The sequence below is a fragment of the Mustelus asterias genome, chromosome 8 (genome assembly GCF_964213995.1).
Source record: "Mustelus asterias chromosome 8, sMusAst1.hap1.1, whole genome shotgun sequence".
Taxonomy (NCBI): Eukaryota; Metazoa; Chordata; class Chondrichthyes; order Carcharhiniformes; family Triakidae; genus Mustelus; species Mustelus asterias.
Window position 1 is genome coordinate 65700797 of NC_135808.1, and position 17223 is coordinate 65718019.

Consider the following 17223-nt stretch of genomic DNA (forward strand, 5'->3'; position numbering starts at 1 on the left):
ACAGGGTGTTAACGAGGATGCTCTCAATTTTATTATTTTTTATACATAGCCGCCTTTTTAGACTATTCTGATATCTTAGACACAAAGACACCCAACGTTCTTTTACCTGTTGAAGAGCAGCATTGGGTGACTGCGCTGTGCTGTAGTAGTTACTTTGGCCAGGTTGTTGAACCTGGCCTGTGTAGAGGTTGGATGGCTGAGTAAGACCTGGCCTCGCCTACATAGAAACAAGTCGTTAAGTACACTGGTAGAAAGAATAACTATTTTAAATGGCACATTTAAGATTAATTAAAAGGGAACTCTACTCTATTTAAAAACTGTAAAACTTCTGATAGGCTACTCACCATCACAGTCCTGTGCCCCAGAGAAATTCAGCTTGTATGACTATGTAAATTAGGCAATATTTGTGACTCAACAGTAGCTAGGTTTACCAGTAAACGGAGGTAAAAATACATTTGTTTTCTAGGAAATCTGACCATGTTGAGCTATGAGAACCAAATAAATATAACGCTCCTTTAGTAAAAAGCAGTATTGTAACAAGCTGAACTCCTCAAAAATAAAGCAGCATGTACTAGGAGAAGCAGGATCAGTGCCTGTATTGGTGAATAACTTATTGGAATGATTCATTTTTGAGTAGAGTAGAGTCATAAGCGTGCAAAAAGGGTGGCATCCCTGCCCCCAAGAGTTTATATTTAGCCTAATTTACTTTATCATTCTGTATTTTCGTACTGGTTTAAAACAAAGACATGAAAATCAATTTACATGATTTCTCTGATTAAACTAATTACTAGCAATACAGAAAATGTACATGTTGTTTTCTTTTGAAAATATTTCTTTAGAGGGGGTACTTACTTTCCTATGATAATGTTGAAAGGTATGGTAGCATATATTGTAGTTGCCTGCCTCGGCCTCTCCTGTTCTCAGACCCTGCACATGCCATTGATTAGAGTTCCCCTTTAAAAGCAGACCCATGCAACACTTTTGATCATAAATGCAGACTGAAAAAGTTTCAATGCAAACAATATTGCCCTTATTAACCTCAACCAATGAGTAAATTATTTGTACATACCTGTATCAGATGGGTATCAATAAGTTGAGAACCAGCCAGACCTGACGCCTGATTTAATGAATGCTCATATAGGATAGGAATAGGCTGTGCATTGGAAGTCTGTTGAAATGCTAAACCAGATTGAGCCTTAGCTAGGTCTTGGGCTTGAACTGCAGAAAAGTTGTGTAAAGCTGTACTCGAGAGAACTACAGGGGATGGTTGGGAGAGGTTGCTTTGCATGAAAGCCTGCTGGGTCCTGTAGGATGAAATAATGCAGCAAAAAGTTAACAGCATTGATACAGATAAGTGCAAGATGAGATCTTTAAATTATATTTTCAAGTTATGTCCCAAATAATATTCAAATTTAATGTGTTAAAAGCATTAGATATTTTTGGAAAGGAATCCAAGGTCTGCAAGACAAGAACTGAATCACAATATTTGTGCTGATTTATACAGTAAACCCTCTGGGAAAAATCAAAAAATTAAGCATAGACCAAAGTATCCAGAACAGAACAGAAAAAAATAGGAAGTCTTGCAAGCTTAAATAGTAGCATTAACTACGCAAATTATGTTGATTCAAGTGTTAAAATTCGTATTCTTTTTGATCAGTGGGAGCTACCACTGCCCTGAACACTTAGTTATTTCTGGGCTGGGCTTACACGAGGCCTTTGTTAGGATTTGTACCTATCAAGAGAAACCACTAGTCTTAACAACAAAGAGAAACAGAAGGTTGAATATGTGACTGCCATTATTCAGTAACAAATTAAAAATTGCTGGGAGCAACTTTACCTAAAAGGTTGCAAAGATGTGTTGAACATTTCCTGGGCTTGGGAGACAGAAGGGCCCCCTCCTAAACTCAGTTGAGCCTGTGGTTGACCCGGAATTGGTGCATATATAGGTATTGAGATCTGTTGAACTGCAGTTGGCTAATGCAAACAAAAAGGAAAGCAATTAGTTCAAGAAACATCACATTCTCCCAACATAAAATTTTCCACAAGAAAATAGAGATGCCTTAAGTATACAACTGCAGGAAGTAAATCCATAACTCAATTCCCACAGTCAAGAGTCTTCCCCAAGAACAGTAATACATGTACTCAATAGTGACTATCCTTTTGGAAAAGGGGAACAGTTAACGGGTTCTCTGAATTCAACATGATGGGCCTAGTGTTGAGAGATTAATGCTGCCCTCACTCAAGACTGTACCTAAATGTACTCCTTTTATCATAATTGTTCATTGCGGAAACTTGAATTAAGCAAAGAACCTTTCAATGTCACTTGTCAAACAGAATTCACAGAAATGCATTTGAGTATAGGAGTCTGCAGGCATATGAGTAATCCAAATATCAGTAATAGATTTATGAACATGATATTACTTCGTACAAAATATTTTTTCTTTAGATATCTTCTCTGGTAAGTCACACTAAAGTGATGTACAAATTAACTGGCAACTATCATAAATATTGCTTTGGTGATTTACGCAGGAAGCTGGTGGCCCACCAGCAATTTGAGAACATAAAGCAGCATCTCCCCAACTTAGGTATTCATTCACTTCAAGGGTAGGTAAAGACGAAAGGCCCTGAAGCACAAACCTTGCAACAGGACTGAAGGGAAAATAAAATAAAACTGGAAACTCCCAGTTTATGAAGTGTCCTCATGTAGGTTTACTTTGGCCAAAAGGAAATTTAATATCCTCAAAAAATCTTACAAATGCTCGGAGAGATTCTGACAGGCATACTTGTGAAGGGCCGGTCTGGAAGCCTTGCTGCTGCGCCAGAGATGGGGGAGCCAAGCGGGGATGTTGTGCACTGAACAAATGGCTGGTATCCATATAAAAGGTTGGGATCTGTCCCGCAGGCCCTGTGAATGAAATCAAAAATGTTTTATTCTTCACACCATAAAAAAATTCCATCATTGCCAGCATTTTCAAAATAAGACAAATTGAACTGGTGTTAAAAGCAAAATAAAGTCTGGAGCAGTCAAGACAAGAAATTAATTTTTAGTGAAAACTAACTTATTGCTCACAGATGCAAATTTGGAGAAGACCTTAAAAAGAACCTCTGTATGCTGACTCAAGAATGGCCAGCACATGGGTGCACTGAGCTTCAACTTTCCGAAAAGCACTTTTCATGAAGTGTAATACAATATAAACTGCATCGTTTAAACCAGTCTTCATAAAGCAAATTACATATAGATAAAACAAAAGGCAATTTAGTTAAGTAAAAGCTTTTGTGCCTGCTAAACAAACAGCATTTCCTTTCAATTGAAGAAATTTTAGGCTACTTTACGTATATTGATATTAGCTTTACAATTAAATCTCTTTCAGCTCTGCTCATACCGGTCCCTGCTTTATTAATCTTCATTGTTGTAAAATTCCTAGATAAGTAGTTGTTTTAAGTGAAATAAACCAAGGCTTGATGCATTCAGATTAAATTGCTCAGGCCCAAATTCATATGTAATAAATATGCACAGTAGAAGGAACAAACAGTGCATTTCAAAGCTAGGAAACCATGTTAGTGTTCCTTAAATTAGTATTTCTATCACAAGAATGTAAATAAACACAAAGAACATGAATTTTCAACGAGCTTGATTTTTTTGGGTACAATTCCAAATAGGTTAGATTTACCCTATCACTGTACTTATTTTGAAATATGCTATTCCTTCTAGCGAACACCACATCATTAGTGCAGCTACTATAAAACTGCTCAAGTGAAATTCATGGGCAGTTTAAAAAAAAACTTGATTGGTACCAAGCAATCTTTGGTAGCTTCAAATCTGCTGACCAAATGTTTCACTGCATACCTGCTGCAGATTGGGAGACATACACCTGTGGACTTTGCTGTTGAGGGGGTATAAGTGAGGTTACACAGCCTAGCTGCGAGAAGTGGCTTGCAGGGGCTATGTTACTGTTCTGCAGTTGCTGAGGCTTCACTTTACAAATATTGGGTGGGTCGGAAGTTGTGGTTGCTTTTGTACTCAATGAGGAGGTAGTATATGTTCCTGTTCCTGTTGAGAACAAGAAAAATTACATTGCTTAGCTTACACAATCGCAATCTAATCCATTTGAATGCACATTTTAGCAATTATCTATATTTACGCTAGCCAATGCTAAGATAGAGCATTAAAGAAAGTATGTAAAATGCAAAGCTGATCAGAAATTTGCTTTGTCAAGGTTTACCTGCAACAACTAGCTTGTAGGCATTTTCAAACCAAAAAACTAATAGTGTGAAAATATTTCTGGCTTTACTAACTGAAATTTTCCCATTCTAAACAGACCCAAATCCAACATCTCTCCATTTTGCCTGAGCCAAGCAAAGCACATCTTGGTTGGTACATTCCTGCAGGAGACTCAGTCTTTGCTTTGGTGAGGGAGGCAAAATTTGCAATCAGGGCACAACAGTCCAATGACATTTCACCTTTTTTAGGATTATCCAACATTCCTGGCATTCTTGGTTAGCACTCTGAAAGCCTAGAATTAGCTCAGCAAAAAAAAAGCCATGCCATGCAAGATGCGACACAATGACTGTTCATGTTCACCAATGTTGGAAAGGCACGATGGCAGGTTTTGCAGTCATTAACTCTAGTTGCTGGAACTGATGGGCCTCAATTTGATTAAAAGATTGAATACCAAAGAATTACAATAAGGGCTGTGTGCCAACAACTGCAATTGAAACAGTGAAGATCCACATAGACTTGGTTATGCTCTATTATATTTCTCCTCACAAAGGCTAATAGGTGCTCCCTGTTATTAAACATAAAAGCTGCAGCAAGTGCTGGCAAGCTGACTGGTGGTGGAGCACATAACAGGGCATCCTGGTTTTGTCCATACCTATTACCCCTTTGTACTTACAGAATGAGTCATGAATCACCATATAGTAAAATAACTTTGGTTGACTTTATCCTTCCTGAAACTAGAGGAATTGCAGTCAAATGTGGCGCCATTTTACTTTCTTGGCTATCATGGGATTACAGAAAAAGCACACAGCTGCAAATGCTAAATTAACGAGTGGGAAAGGGAGTTGTAGTCCAGAAGTCAGTGAGGGTGGTGAGGTATTGGGGAAACTATCAGGGTCAAGGGTGGGTACCGGTAGACAGGAAAGTGGGTTGAAGTGTGTCTACTTCAATGCAAGGAGCATCCGGAACAAGGTAGATGAACTTGGGGCGTGGATTGGTACTTGGAACTACGATGTTGTGGCCATTACGGAGACGTGGGTAGAGCAAGGACAGGAATGGTTGTTGGACGTTCCGGGGTATAGATGTTTCACTAAGTGTAGGGAAGCTGGTAAAAGAGGTGGAGGAGTGGCATTGTTAATCAAGGATAGTTTAACGGCTGCGGAAAGGCACTTCGAGGGGGATCTGCACACTGAGGTAATATGGGCTGAGGTTAGAGATAGGAAAGGAGCGGTCACGTTGTTAGGAGTTTACTATAGGCCCTCAAATAGTAAGAGAGATGTGGAGGAAGAAATTGCTAAGCAGATTATGGATATGTGTGGGGGTCACAGGGTAGTTGTCATGGGGGACTTTAACTTTCCAAATATTGATTGGAACCTTTGTAGGTCAAATAGTTCGGATGGGGCAGTTTTTGTGCAGTGTGTACAGGAGGGTTTCCTGACACAATATGTGGATAGGCCGACAAGAGGTGAGGCCACATTGGATTTGGTACTGGGAAATGAACCGGGCCAAGTGTTAGATTTGGTTGTGGGAGAGCACTTTGGAGTTGTGACCACGGTGTTTTTTGTTATTGCAATGGAGAGGGATAGGGCCGTACGGCAGGGCAAGGTTTACAATTGGGGGAGAGGTAATTATGATTCGATTAGGGAAGAATTAGGGGGCATAAGTTGGGAACAGAAACTGTCAGAGAAAGGAACTAATGAAAAGTGGAACTTTTTCAAGGAACAAATACTGGATGTCCTTGATAGGTATGTCCCTGTCAGGCAGGGAGGAAATGGCCGAGTGAGGGAACCATGGTTCACGAAAGAGGTGGAATGTCTTGTGAAAAGGAAGAGGGAAGCTTATGTAGGGATGAGGAAACAAGGTTCAGATGGCTCGATTGAGGGGTACAAGTTAGCAAGGAATGAGCTGAAAAAGGGGCTTAGGAGAGCTAGGAGGGGACACGAGAAGTCCTTGGTGGGTCGGATCAAGGAAAACCCCAAGGCTTTTTACTCTTACGTGAGGAATAAAAGAATGACCAGGGTGAGGTTAGGGCCGGTCAAGGACAGTAGTGGGAACTTGTGTATGGAGTCAGTAGAGATAGGCGAGGTGGTGAATGAATACTTTTCTTCAGTGTTCACCAAGGAGAGGGGCCATGTTTTTGAGGAAGAGAAGGTGTTACAGGCTAATAGGCTGGAGGAAATAGATGTTCGGAGGGAGGATATCCTGGCAGTTTTGAATAAACTGAAGGTCGATAAGTCCCCTGGGCCTGATGAAATGTATCCTAGGATTCTTTGGGAGGCAAGGGATGAGATTGCAGAGCCTTTGGCTTTGATCTTTGGGTCTTCGCTGTCCACGGGGATGGTGCCAGAGGACTGGAGAATGGCGAATGTTGTTCCTCTGTTTAAGAAAGGGAATAGAAATGACCCTGGTAATTATAGACCGGTTAGTCTTACTTCGGTGGTTGGTAAATTGATGGAAAAGGCCCTGAGAGATGGGATTTACGACCATTTAGAAAGATGCGGATTAATCCGGGATAGTCAGCATGGATTCGTGAAGGGCAAGTCGTGCCTCACAAATTTGATTGAATTTTTTGAGGAGGTAACTAAGTGTGTTGATGAAGGTAGGGCAGTTGATGTCATATACATGGATTTTAGTAAGGCGTTTGATAAGGTCCCCCATGGTCGGCTTATGATGAAAGTGAGGAGGTGTGGGATAGAGGGAAAGTTGGCCGATTGGATAGGTAACTAACTGGCTGTCTGATCGAAGACAGAGGGTGGTGGTCGATGGAAAATTTTCGGATTGGAGGCAGGTTGCTAGCGGAGTGCCGCAGGGATCAGTGCTTGGTCCTCTGCTCTTTGTGATTTTTATTAATGGCTTAGAGGAGGGGGCTGAAGGGTGGATCAGTAAATTTGCTGATGACACCAAGATAGTGGATGAGGTGGAGGGCTGTTGTAGGCTGCAAAGAGACATAGATAGGATGCAAAGCTGGGCTGAAAAATGGCAAATGGAGTTTAACCCTGATAAATGTGAGGTGATTCATTTTGGTAGGACAAATTTAAATGTGGATTACAGGGTCAAAGGTAGGGTTCTGAAGACTGTGGAGAAACAGAGAGATCTTGGGGTCCATATCCACAGATCTCTAAAGGTTGCCACTCAAGTGGATAGAACTATAGTGTGTTATCTTTTATTAACAGGGGGTTGGAGTTTAAGAGCCGTGGGGTTATGCTTGCAACTGTACAGGACCTTGGTGAGACCACATTTGGAATATTGTGTGCAGTTCTGGTCACCTCACTATAAGAAGGATGTGGAAGCGCTGGAAAGAGTGCAGAGGAGATTTACCAGGATGCTGCCTGGTTTGGAGGGTAGGTCTTATGAGGAAAGGTTGAGGGAGCTAGGGCTGTTCTCTCTGGAGCGGAGGAGGCTGAGGGGAGACTTAATAGAGGTTTATAAAATGATGAAGGGGATAGATAGAGTGAACGTTCAAAGACTATTTCCTCGGGTGGATGGAGGTATTAGAAGGGGGCATAACTATAGGGTTCGTGCTGGGAGATACAGGAAGGATATCAGAGGTAGGTTCTTTACGCAGAGAGTGGTTGGGGTGTGGAATGGACTGCCTGCAGTGATAGTGGAGTCAGACACTTTAGGAACATATAAGCGTTTATTGGATAGGCACATGGAGCACACCAGGATGATAGGGAGTGGGATAGCTTGATCTTGGTTTCAGATAAAGCTCGGCACAACATCGTGGGCCGAAGGGCCTGTTCTGTGCTGTACTGTTCTATGTTCTAACTCCATGATGTAAGAATATTGAATGGATAAAGCTTCAAAACTTGTTCCTGGTACAAAACATGAAAGATATCAAAAGGAATTGAAATATTCACGTTGCAAACATATAAATTTCAGTACCTGCTGGGAAAGATGAAATGCAGCTATGAAAATGTAAAAGATCATGCTTCTCTTTTGGGTGAAGAAATATTCATTTAAATACGGGATGTTTTGCAGTTGCTGATGTTTTACTTTTTCATTCTGGACATGTAAATGATTTGAAAACGTAACTGCTGGGGAACCATCAGCACAAAGCAGACCTGCTTTTATATTGGATTGCCAACTCTCTCCTAAAGCCAGTAGCAAATTTACTGGATTTATTGGGCCTGATAATCTTCATCCCAGAGTGGCCCTTGAAATAGTTGATTGATTGGTGGCCATTTTCCAAACTCTTTGAACTCAGGATGATTTCTACAGATTGGAAGGTAGCTAATGTAAGCCCGCTATTCAAAAAGGGAGGTAGAGAGAAAACAGGGTACTATAGACCAGTGAGCCGAATGTCAGTGGTAGGGAAGTTGCCAGAGTCCATTATCAAGGATTTCACTGCACAGCATTTGAAAAGCAGTGGTATAATCAGATATGGATTTATGAAAGGGCTTGACAAATCTACTGGAATTCTTTGAGGATGTAACGAATAGAGTTGACCAGGGAGATCTGGTGGATGTGGTTTATTTAAACTTTCAGAAGCTTTCGACAAGGTCTCACATAGCAGATTAGCAAACAGGAAGCAAAGAGTTGGAATAAATAAGTCTTTTTCTGATCGGCAGACAGTGACCAATGGGGGACCACAGGGATTTGTGCTAGGACCTTAACTGTTCACATTATATATTAATGATTTGGACGAGGGAACTAAATGTATTATTGCTAAATGTGCAGATGATACAAAGTTGGGTGGGAGGGTGAACTGTGAGGAGGATGCCGAGATGCTTCAGCATGATTTGGACAGGCTGAGTGAGTGGGCATATGCATGGCAGATGCAGTATAATGTGGATAAATGTGAGGTTATCCACTTCGGTAGCAAAAATAGGAAGGCAAATTATTATTTGAATGGGTGTAAATTGAGAGAGGTGGGTACTCAACGAGACCCTGTGTCCTCATGCATCAGCCGCTGAAAGTAAACATGCAGGTACAGCAGGCAGTAAAGAATGCAAATGGTATGTTGGCCTTCACAGCGAGAGGGTGAGTATAATAGGGATGTTTTACTGCAAATGTATATGGCGTTGGTGAGGCTACACTTGGGGTATTGTGATCAGTTTTGGTGTCTTTATATGAGGAATGATGTTTTTGCTATAGAGGGAGTGCAGTGAAAGTTTACCAGGCTGATTCTTGGGATGGTAGGACTGTTATATGAGGAGAGACTAAGCCAGTTAGGATTATATTCTATTATGGAGTTTAGATGAGTGAGAGGAAATCTCATAAAAGCTTAGAAAATTCTAGCAGGATTAGACAGAGTAGATTCAGAAAGAATGTTTCCAATGGTGGGGGAGTCAAGAATTAGGGGGTCATAGTTTGAGGTGAGAAGAAATTTCTTCACCCAGAGGGTGGTGAATCTGTGGGATTCACGACCACAGAAAGTAGTTAAGGTGAAAACATTGTGAGACTTCAAGAAGGAATTAGATACATCTCTTGGGGCTAAAAGGATCAGGGGATATGGGGGAAAGGCAGGATTAGTATATTGAATATGATCAGCCATGATCAAAATGAATTGTGGAGCAGACTCAAAGGACAAATGGCCTACTCCTGCTTCTAGTTTCTACGCTAAGGTTGAGTACTTAAATTTGCCGTTTCACAGATAAATCTTCATTCACACGATGCACAACAGATTTACTACTTTGTAGTTACCTGACAAGGATGTAGTGGGTGTGACTGAGGCTACTGGGATAGGAGGCATGGATGCACTGGAGAAGGAGCTGTAAGTGCTACTGCTACCTCCATTACCGCTGCTGATTGGTGATGCTGTCGAAGTCACTGGAGAGCTTTTCTCACCTACTGTTGGCGAATTCTCCCATGCCTTTCGTGCACATTCCATCTTAAAAAGAAGAAGCATTTTTTTTTTTGCCTTTTGTTCAAACTAGGCTTTCTTACTTAGGAAGTTTTAATTTAACATCGCAATCGCGCTTTAACATTTAGCATCCCAAGTCACAATACTCACAATTCAAAAATAATACAAAAAGATTAGAAAAAATGATTTAAGCTCGAGGTAAATAGGGGAATGATATACAGGTATTGACATGCAAAATAACAGAATAGCATATCTCGTATACCAACTAGCTTCCTCAACATTCAAAAGCTTGAACAAAATTTCTCTCTCACCTTCAACTTCATTTCCTAAGTATCATACAGTGTAACATGAAACAGTGGATAAATCTGAGCAAACCGAGGGACAATGTAAATCTGCACTGCTAATTTACATCAAACGCATTGATATTTTCAAAACGTTACAAGATTCTTGCATCCCATTAAATCAATTACACGTTCCAAAGCTCTAAACATTGCAAGTTTTAAAAAACATTTTGATAAGTAAAAGGTTTAAATGTCCCAACATTTTCTCTCAAAACATCCAAAATAAAACGTGTTGCATTTTCTAAAATGTGATCGAGAAAGTTACAAAGGATAAAATATCACCTACCTTTGCAACAAGAACTTTCCATTCGCTGAATGAAATTCAATCTCTACAAAACTAGATCACCCATTCCAACACACACCCACCACACACACAGTTGCTTAGTTTTGCATTGGTGGGGTTGGCTTTGCACGCAAGGAATCCAACCACCTCACCATCTGCCCTGAGCAGATACAAAGCACACCTTGGTTGCTACAAAGTTTGCAAGCAGGACACAACAGTCCAATGACATTTCACCATTTTTAGAATCATCCAACATTCCAGGCATTCTTGGTTAGCACGCTGAAAGCCTAGAATTAGTTTAGCAAAAAAAAAAGCCATGCCATGCAAGATGTCGACACAATTACTTCATGTGCACCAATGTTGCAAAGGCATGGTAGCAGGTTTTACAGTCATTAAATCTAGTTGCTGGCACTGATGGATCTCTCAATTTGATTGAAGGAATTGTAATAAGGACTGTGTGCCAAAACAGTGAATATCCACTAAAATCATAGATTTGGCTGTGCTCTATTATTTTTCTCCTCACAAAGGCTAATAGGCTCCCCCTATTAAATACACAAGCTGCAGCAAGTGCTGGCAGGCTAGCTGGTAGTGGAGCACACCACAGAGCATCCTAGTTTTGTCCACACCCATTATTCATTTGTACTTACAGAATGAGTCACTATGAGTCACCATATAGTAAAATAACTTTGGTTGACTTTTCCTTCCTGAAACTAGAGCCAAATGTTGCGCCATTTTACTTCCTTGGCTATCAGGGAATTCCAAGAAAGCATGCAGCTGCAAATGCTAAATTATTAACTGCATGATTTACGAATAATGTCAAACGGGTAAAGCTTCAAAACTTGTTCCTGGTACAAAACAGGAGCAATATCAAAAGGAAATGAAATATTCACATTGTGAACATATAAATTGCAGTACCTGCTGGGAAAGATTAAATGCAGCAGGGAAATATAAAAGATCATGCTTCTCACGCGAGTGAAGGCTTATTCATTTAAAGATGGATGTTAAGCAAAAGAGGAGGAATGTACAGAAATGATTAACATTTCAGTCTTCGGACTGCAGATTCCTCTGCAGTGCCAAGTGAGTGAGGGGACAAATTCAAGGTGAGAGAACATGAATCATTGCTAAAGTTTTGTGATGTAACATATTGTTAACTTTACTGTGTGCTCTCATCTTTAGTTATCCCTCTCATTGTTGTCTCACCTTCATTTGTCATGCCACGATCACAGTGTGCTATACCCAGCATCAAAGTGCTCAAGGGTCACATAATGCTTATGGAATTGGGATTAACAATCTAAACTTTGAGCACTCCAATCCCAGCATGACAAGTTGTGAAACTCAACTCAAATCTGGCAATGTGCAGGCTGACACCAGAAAAGAAACAACCATAATAGTTGCCAAACTGTTGTAAAAACCAACTGCTTTACTAATCGCTTTCAGGGATATGACACTGCCATCTCTATCCTGTTTGGCCTACACATGACTCCGCTCCTGTCCCCGAGGGATTCTACAGCTGGGTAATACAACTATCACCCTACCGCAGAATAAGTAAGTGAAATGCTTTTCAGTCAAATTAGAAAAGCACAGGATAGAATCAGGACCATCAACCTTTCCTAATGTCCTCAAAAGGCAGTCATTTTAAAAGTAGGGGAATAAGTGGATTTGCAACGTTGTTGAATAGTAAATTAGATTGAGCACAGGTTCAGAATAAATCATTTCACATTTACTGCAATAGCATGATCCTCTCCCCTACCCAGGCTCATCTCCTAACTCAACATTTTCCCTACTGTATTGTCTATCCAATTTCCCTTTCTAAACACGTTTTGGCTGGCATTCCAAATGATTCCCACTCAATTACTGCCCCCTGCCCTTTCAAAAACAATTAATGTTCCTCGCCTCTAATGGCCCCTTCATCCTTGAAAACGATTGCCCTATCATCAGTGTGTTCTCACTCTTCAAAATAATTAACCGTCTTTCCCTAATTCCTACCTATAATTCAAAAACTCTGTTCACCTCTCTCCAATCAGCACCAAAACAACCCAAGGTCACAAATAATATCCATTGTCGCCCTGCCAATAAGTTATTCTGCCTCACCCTTTCTAGTATTTGATGTGATCACCCACTGGAGAGGCTTTCAATAAGCACTTTGTCCAGATCAGAGAGACTGTTTTTCCATGGTTCCATTCTAACCCTCCAACAGGACAGAGAACATATTCTGCCATTTCTCCACCATCTGCATAACAGTACTTCTGGAATTTCCTAAATACCTATTGTCACATCTGCAGTACTCGTCTGAAAACACTGTTCAGCTTCCATATGTATGCAGATGACACCCAGATCTATATTGCTACTATTTCTCTCAACTACTCCACTGCCTCTGTTGCTAGATTGTTTGTCCGATGTACTGATTTGGATGAGCTGCAATTTCCTCTCTCTAATCAAGATGACTGAAACCAAACTCTGCATCTGAAAACTAAATCAGATTAAGTCAAACTGTTTGTAATCATGGTGTTCCATTTGATACAACGCTGAGTTTCTGACGCCATATTCTTTCCATCAAAGATCACCTACTTGCACTTTTGTATTGATACTTCCACCTCAGCCCGAATAGTGCTGAAACATTCATCTCTGTCACCTTCAATCTTGACGATACGAATGTTCTCTTGGCTTGTCTCGCATCTGCTACCTCCCCAAACTTCAACTCACCAATTGCTTGTATCCAATTCCCCATCAACTCATACACACCCATCGCCTATTTTCTCACTGGCTCCCAGCCCCCCCAAAGTTTCAAACTGAATATTCTCAGTTTTAAGTTTAAATCAGGCAGTGGCATTATCCCTCCTCATCTCTACCCTTGTGCAGCCCTAAAGCCCTGCCCCAAATTCTCCATTCTTCCAACTGAGACATTTTCGCAGATTCTACACCAAGGTAAATATGAAGAATTCCATAGCACCAATAATCCTGCAATGTTATAGAACTGCTACATCAACATTAGGACCATTGCTTTTCTGGTTATGGACTTGGGAAGAGAGAATACAATTCTGAACATAGCAAATGGTGAGGATAGCAGCAGACTGGTGAAATGGGCAGACGTGATTTAAGGCAGGTAGGTATGAAGTGGTGCACTTTGGGAGGGACACGACAGAGGCAGCACAATCCAAATTGCAGCATTTTTAAGGACCTGGAGGACATATTCACAATGTTTGAAGTAAATGTGCAAGCTGATAAGGCAGTTAAGAAAACATGGGATACTTTGCTTTCTGAACAGGGACACTGAATATAAAAACAGGGAATTCAAGATAAATCTTAGGCCCCAGCTGGGAGTAGTATGTACTGTTCTGGAGAGCACACTTTGGGATGGATATGGAAGTCTTGGAGATTGTGTTGAAAGCGCTTACCATTTCAATATTTTCCATCACTAGTTTCTTGTTCAATTAGTGAAAAATAATAACTTGAATTATGTATATATTACTTTCCTTTTACATTTCACCTCATTCTCATACCCTGCTCCCAATCATATTGGAAATTTGTAGGTTCCGAAGCCATTATCCAGTTTGAAATCAAGATGATTAGTTCTCACCAACTGCTGGGGTACTGATAGCCAAGCTATGTAATTTCATCTGCCATTCTTGAGAAAAATAATTCATAGAAGACAACAAATACAGCTGCCTGACAGAGGTGTTCAACAAGCAGTGCACCTTATTAGGCAATTGTTGACAACACAGAAGCAAACTTACAAGACACTTCATAGAAGACTGTACAACACTTGCAATAGCAATTTAAATTGTTTAAATTGAAATAGCAGCTTGGAGCACCCATGGCACTGCAGGTACAAAGTATTTTTACTTTGGATAAAGTGTGATTGCCATGTATATTTCTGTTCTTCAGCCATAAAGCATACACCAGATAAGTAAATATATTAAGGAGTAGCCACTATTACAGACCATGACAAGTTTAATGGACATGGGATATTCAGGTAGAGAGGTGATGGAAGGTAAGATGTAGGGTAAAACGATGTATAAAATGCATCACACCCAGCTCTCTCCCTGCACATCAAAATACCCCTAGAGGGATCAAGTACATACCTTGAGGGTGAAGTCGACAGTGGCGGGAGAAACTGGTGTCAGGCTGGAGCTCTGTTGTAGAGTCTCCCTCCTGGGGATGGGAAGGGTGTGGGGCAGGGGCACCTGAAATGCAGGCAACACACATCACACTCTCACTAGAACTAGAAAAACTGCAGTATCCAAAAATGTTCAGAAAAATCCCGAACTAATAATTACATTTAGCAAATTACTACAAGAATGATCCTTATCCCCATTTACACAAGAGGACTGTGGTGATACAAAACAATGCAGGCTTCAGGATTAATTTCTAATGGCTCAAAATTCTGGACAACTTCATGTGCACCAAGTTTCTGAAAAGTTCTTAGGGAGTGGGAAGTTTTAAAATGCATTTAGGCTGCTTTAGTTCAAGTAAGTAAAATAAGTAATAAGTCAATATTTCAAAGGGGCAAGCAGCCAATGTATAAACATTTCTGCCATTCCAATTTTAAAAGATATACAACCATAATATATTTAACCTGGCGATGAGATTACCTAAAAGGCACTCCCAGGTTTCAGTTTAAAGCACATTACTCAGACAATGTTCATCAAATCATAAATGTTTGTGAAGTGGAACTGCACATCATGATGTCCAAGAAAAAACGTGTTCTATTTTGGCTTACTTACATTGGTGGCCAGGGAGTCCTCTATTTTGCTACTGCCAGATGACACAGAATCTGACAATGATGAGGAAGGCGCTGTATAATCAGTCACGGATTCCTACAAGTTAAATTTGCACATATTCAGATTTTTAAAAATTATTCATGTGACCATGCCATACACTTGAAATCACACTGGCTACACCAAATACACCAATATCATTTAGACTATTCAACCATTTTGTTAAAATCAAATTACTCCCACTTTAGAAATTCAGCTTGTATTGTTTTAGTTAAGAATCAAGATATCCAATCTTCTTTTTTGGGCCACATCCAAGAAATTTCAGCATTGGCCTGGGTTACCATTGACCAGAAACGTAGGACCAACCACATAAAAACTGTGGTTAGAAGAGATTGAAATTCTGCAGCAAGTAACTCACTCCTGCAACCCCAAAGCTTCACCACCATCGACAAGGCACAAGTCAGGAGTGTGATGGAATAATCCCACTTGCGTGGATGACTGCAGCTCCAACAACACAAGAAACTAAAGACAATCCAGGATATGACAGCCTGTTTGAATGGCACTCCAGTGGGCAATAAATACTGGCCTAGCCAGTGATGCTCACATCCAATAAAATAAATTTTAAAAAGTGGTTCAGATCTGGAATGCACCTAGAAGTGTGGTGGAGGCCAGTTCAATAGAGGCATTCACGAGGGCATTAGATGATTATCTGAATGGAAGAGATGTACTAGGGTATGGGATAAAGCAGAAGAATGGCACTAAGTCATAATGCTCATTTGGAGAGCCAGTGCAGACATGATGAACTAAATGGCCTCCTTCTGCGAAGCTCTGAGGAACATGTGGTTTACAATTGGAAGTCTGAACATACCCGAGCTACAGCATAAATTAGCTTCCATTTAAAACTAAAATTAGGTTACAGCAGTGAGACTTTAAGGATTGTGTTATTTACTGTAATTTAGAAGCCCATTCAAGAGACCAATCATTTCGGGGAAACTACCTCTGTACAAATGGCAACCCACATGACAAATAAACCAGGATTATATACAGTTACATAACTTTGCTTATTAAAAAGAAAATCAGCCACAAGACTAAAACCTACATTTTTTAAATTCATCCGTGGGACATGGGCGTCGCTGGCTGACTAGCATTAATTGCCCATCTCTAGTTGCCCTTGTTCAGGGGGCAGTTAATAGTCAACCACATTGCTGTGGCTCTAGAGTCACATGTAGGCCAGACCAGGTAAGGACGACAGATTTCCTTCCCTAATGAATTAATAAACCAGGTGGGCTTTTCCGACAATCGACAATGGTTTCATGGTCATTAGTTTCTTAATTCCAGAATTTTTTTTATTGAATTCAAATTCTACCATCTGCCGTGGCGGGATTCGAACCCGGGTCCCCAGAACATTTGCTGAGTTTCTGGATTAAAATAGTGTCGCGATAATACTACTAGGCCATCACCTCCCCTGATGCTGACCTTGTTGAACATCTAATTTTACTGTAAAGGTACATACTCTGTTCCATTGTATTAACCATTTTAAAGTGCAGATTACAGTTTTCATTGGAATAAAAAGTCAAAATCAACTGCTAACTTGGGGTTAAAATGTAATTGAATTGCTCAATGATATACTGGCAAACATATTTCCTTGGTTTATTTCGACTTTCATTCCTTTTGGATACTTGTGGCTGCCATTTTACAAAAACACCCAAGTTAATTTATATTTGTTTGTAAATTGATCTCAATTTTTACTTCAATAGGACTGGCAAAATAAAATTCTCCCTAATGCCGAAGAGCTTGTGGTTTAGTTTGACTGGAGAATGCCCTTTTACAACAAGACTTCTGATGTCGGTGCTATG

The 17223-nt window shown here is 40.3% G+C and overlaps 1 protein-coding gene across 6 annotated transcripts in view; it reads right to left on the reverse strand.

Annotated features, from left to right (window-relative positions):
• Positions 1–17223, reverse strand: part of prrc2c (proline-rich coiled-coil 2C) — an 84868-nt gene that overhangs the window by 7099 nt on the left and 60546 nt on the right. For all 6 annotated transcript variants that reach the window (XM_078218093.1, XM_078218092.1, XM_078218095.1 and 3 more), the window contains exons 23-30: positions 15374–15466; positions 9866–10052; positions 3848–4051; positions 2784–2905; positions 1838–1974; positions 1070–1304; positions 853–954; positions 107–217 (exon numbers count right to left, since the gene is read on the reverse strand). In XM_078218093.1, the coding sequence (XP_078074219.1) occupies positions 107–217; positions 853–954; positions 1070–1304; positions 1838–1974; positions 2784–2905; positions 3848–4051; positions 9866–10052; positions 15374–15466 (1191 nt within the window). The remainder of the gene's footprint in view (positions 1–106; positions 218–852; positions 955–1069; positions 1305–1837; positions 1975–2783; positions 2906–3847; positions 4052–9865; positions 10053–15373; positions 15467–17223) is intronic.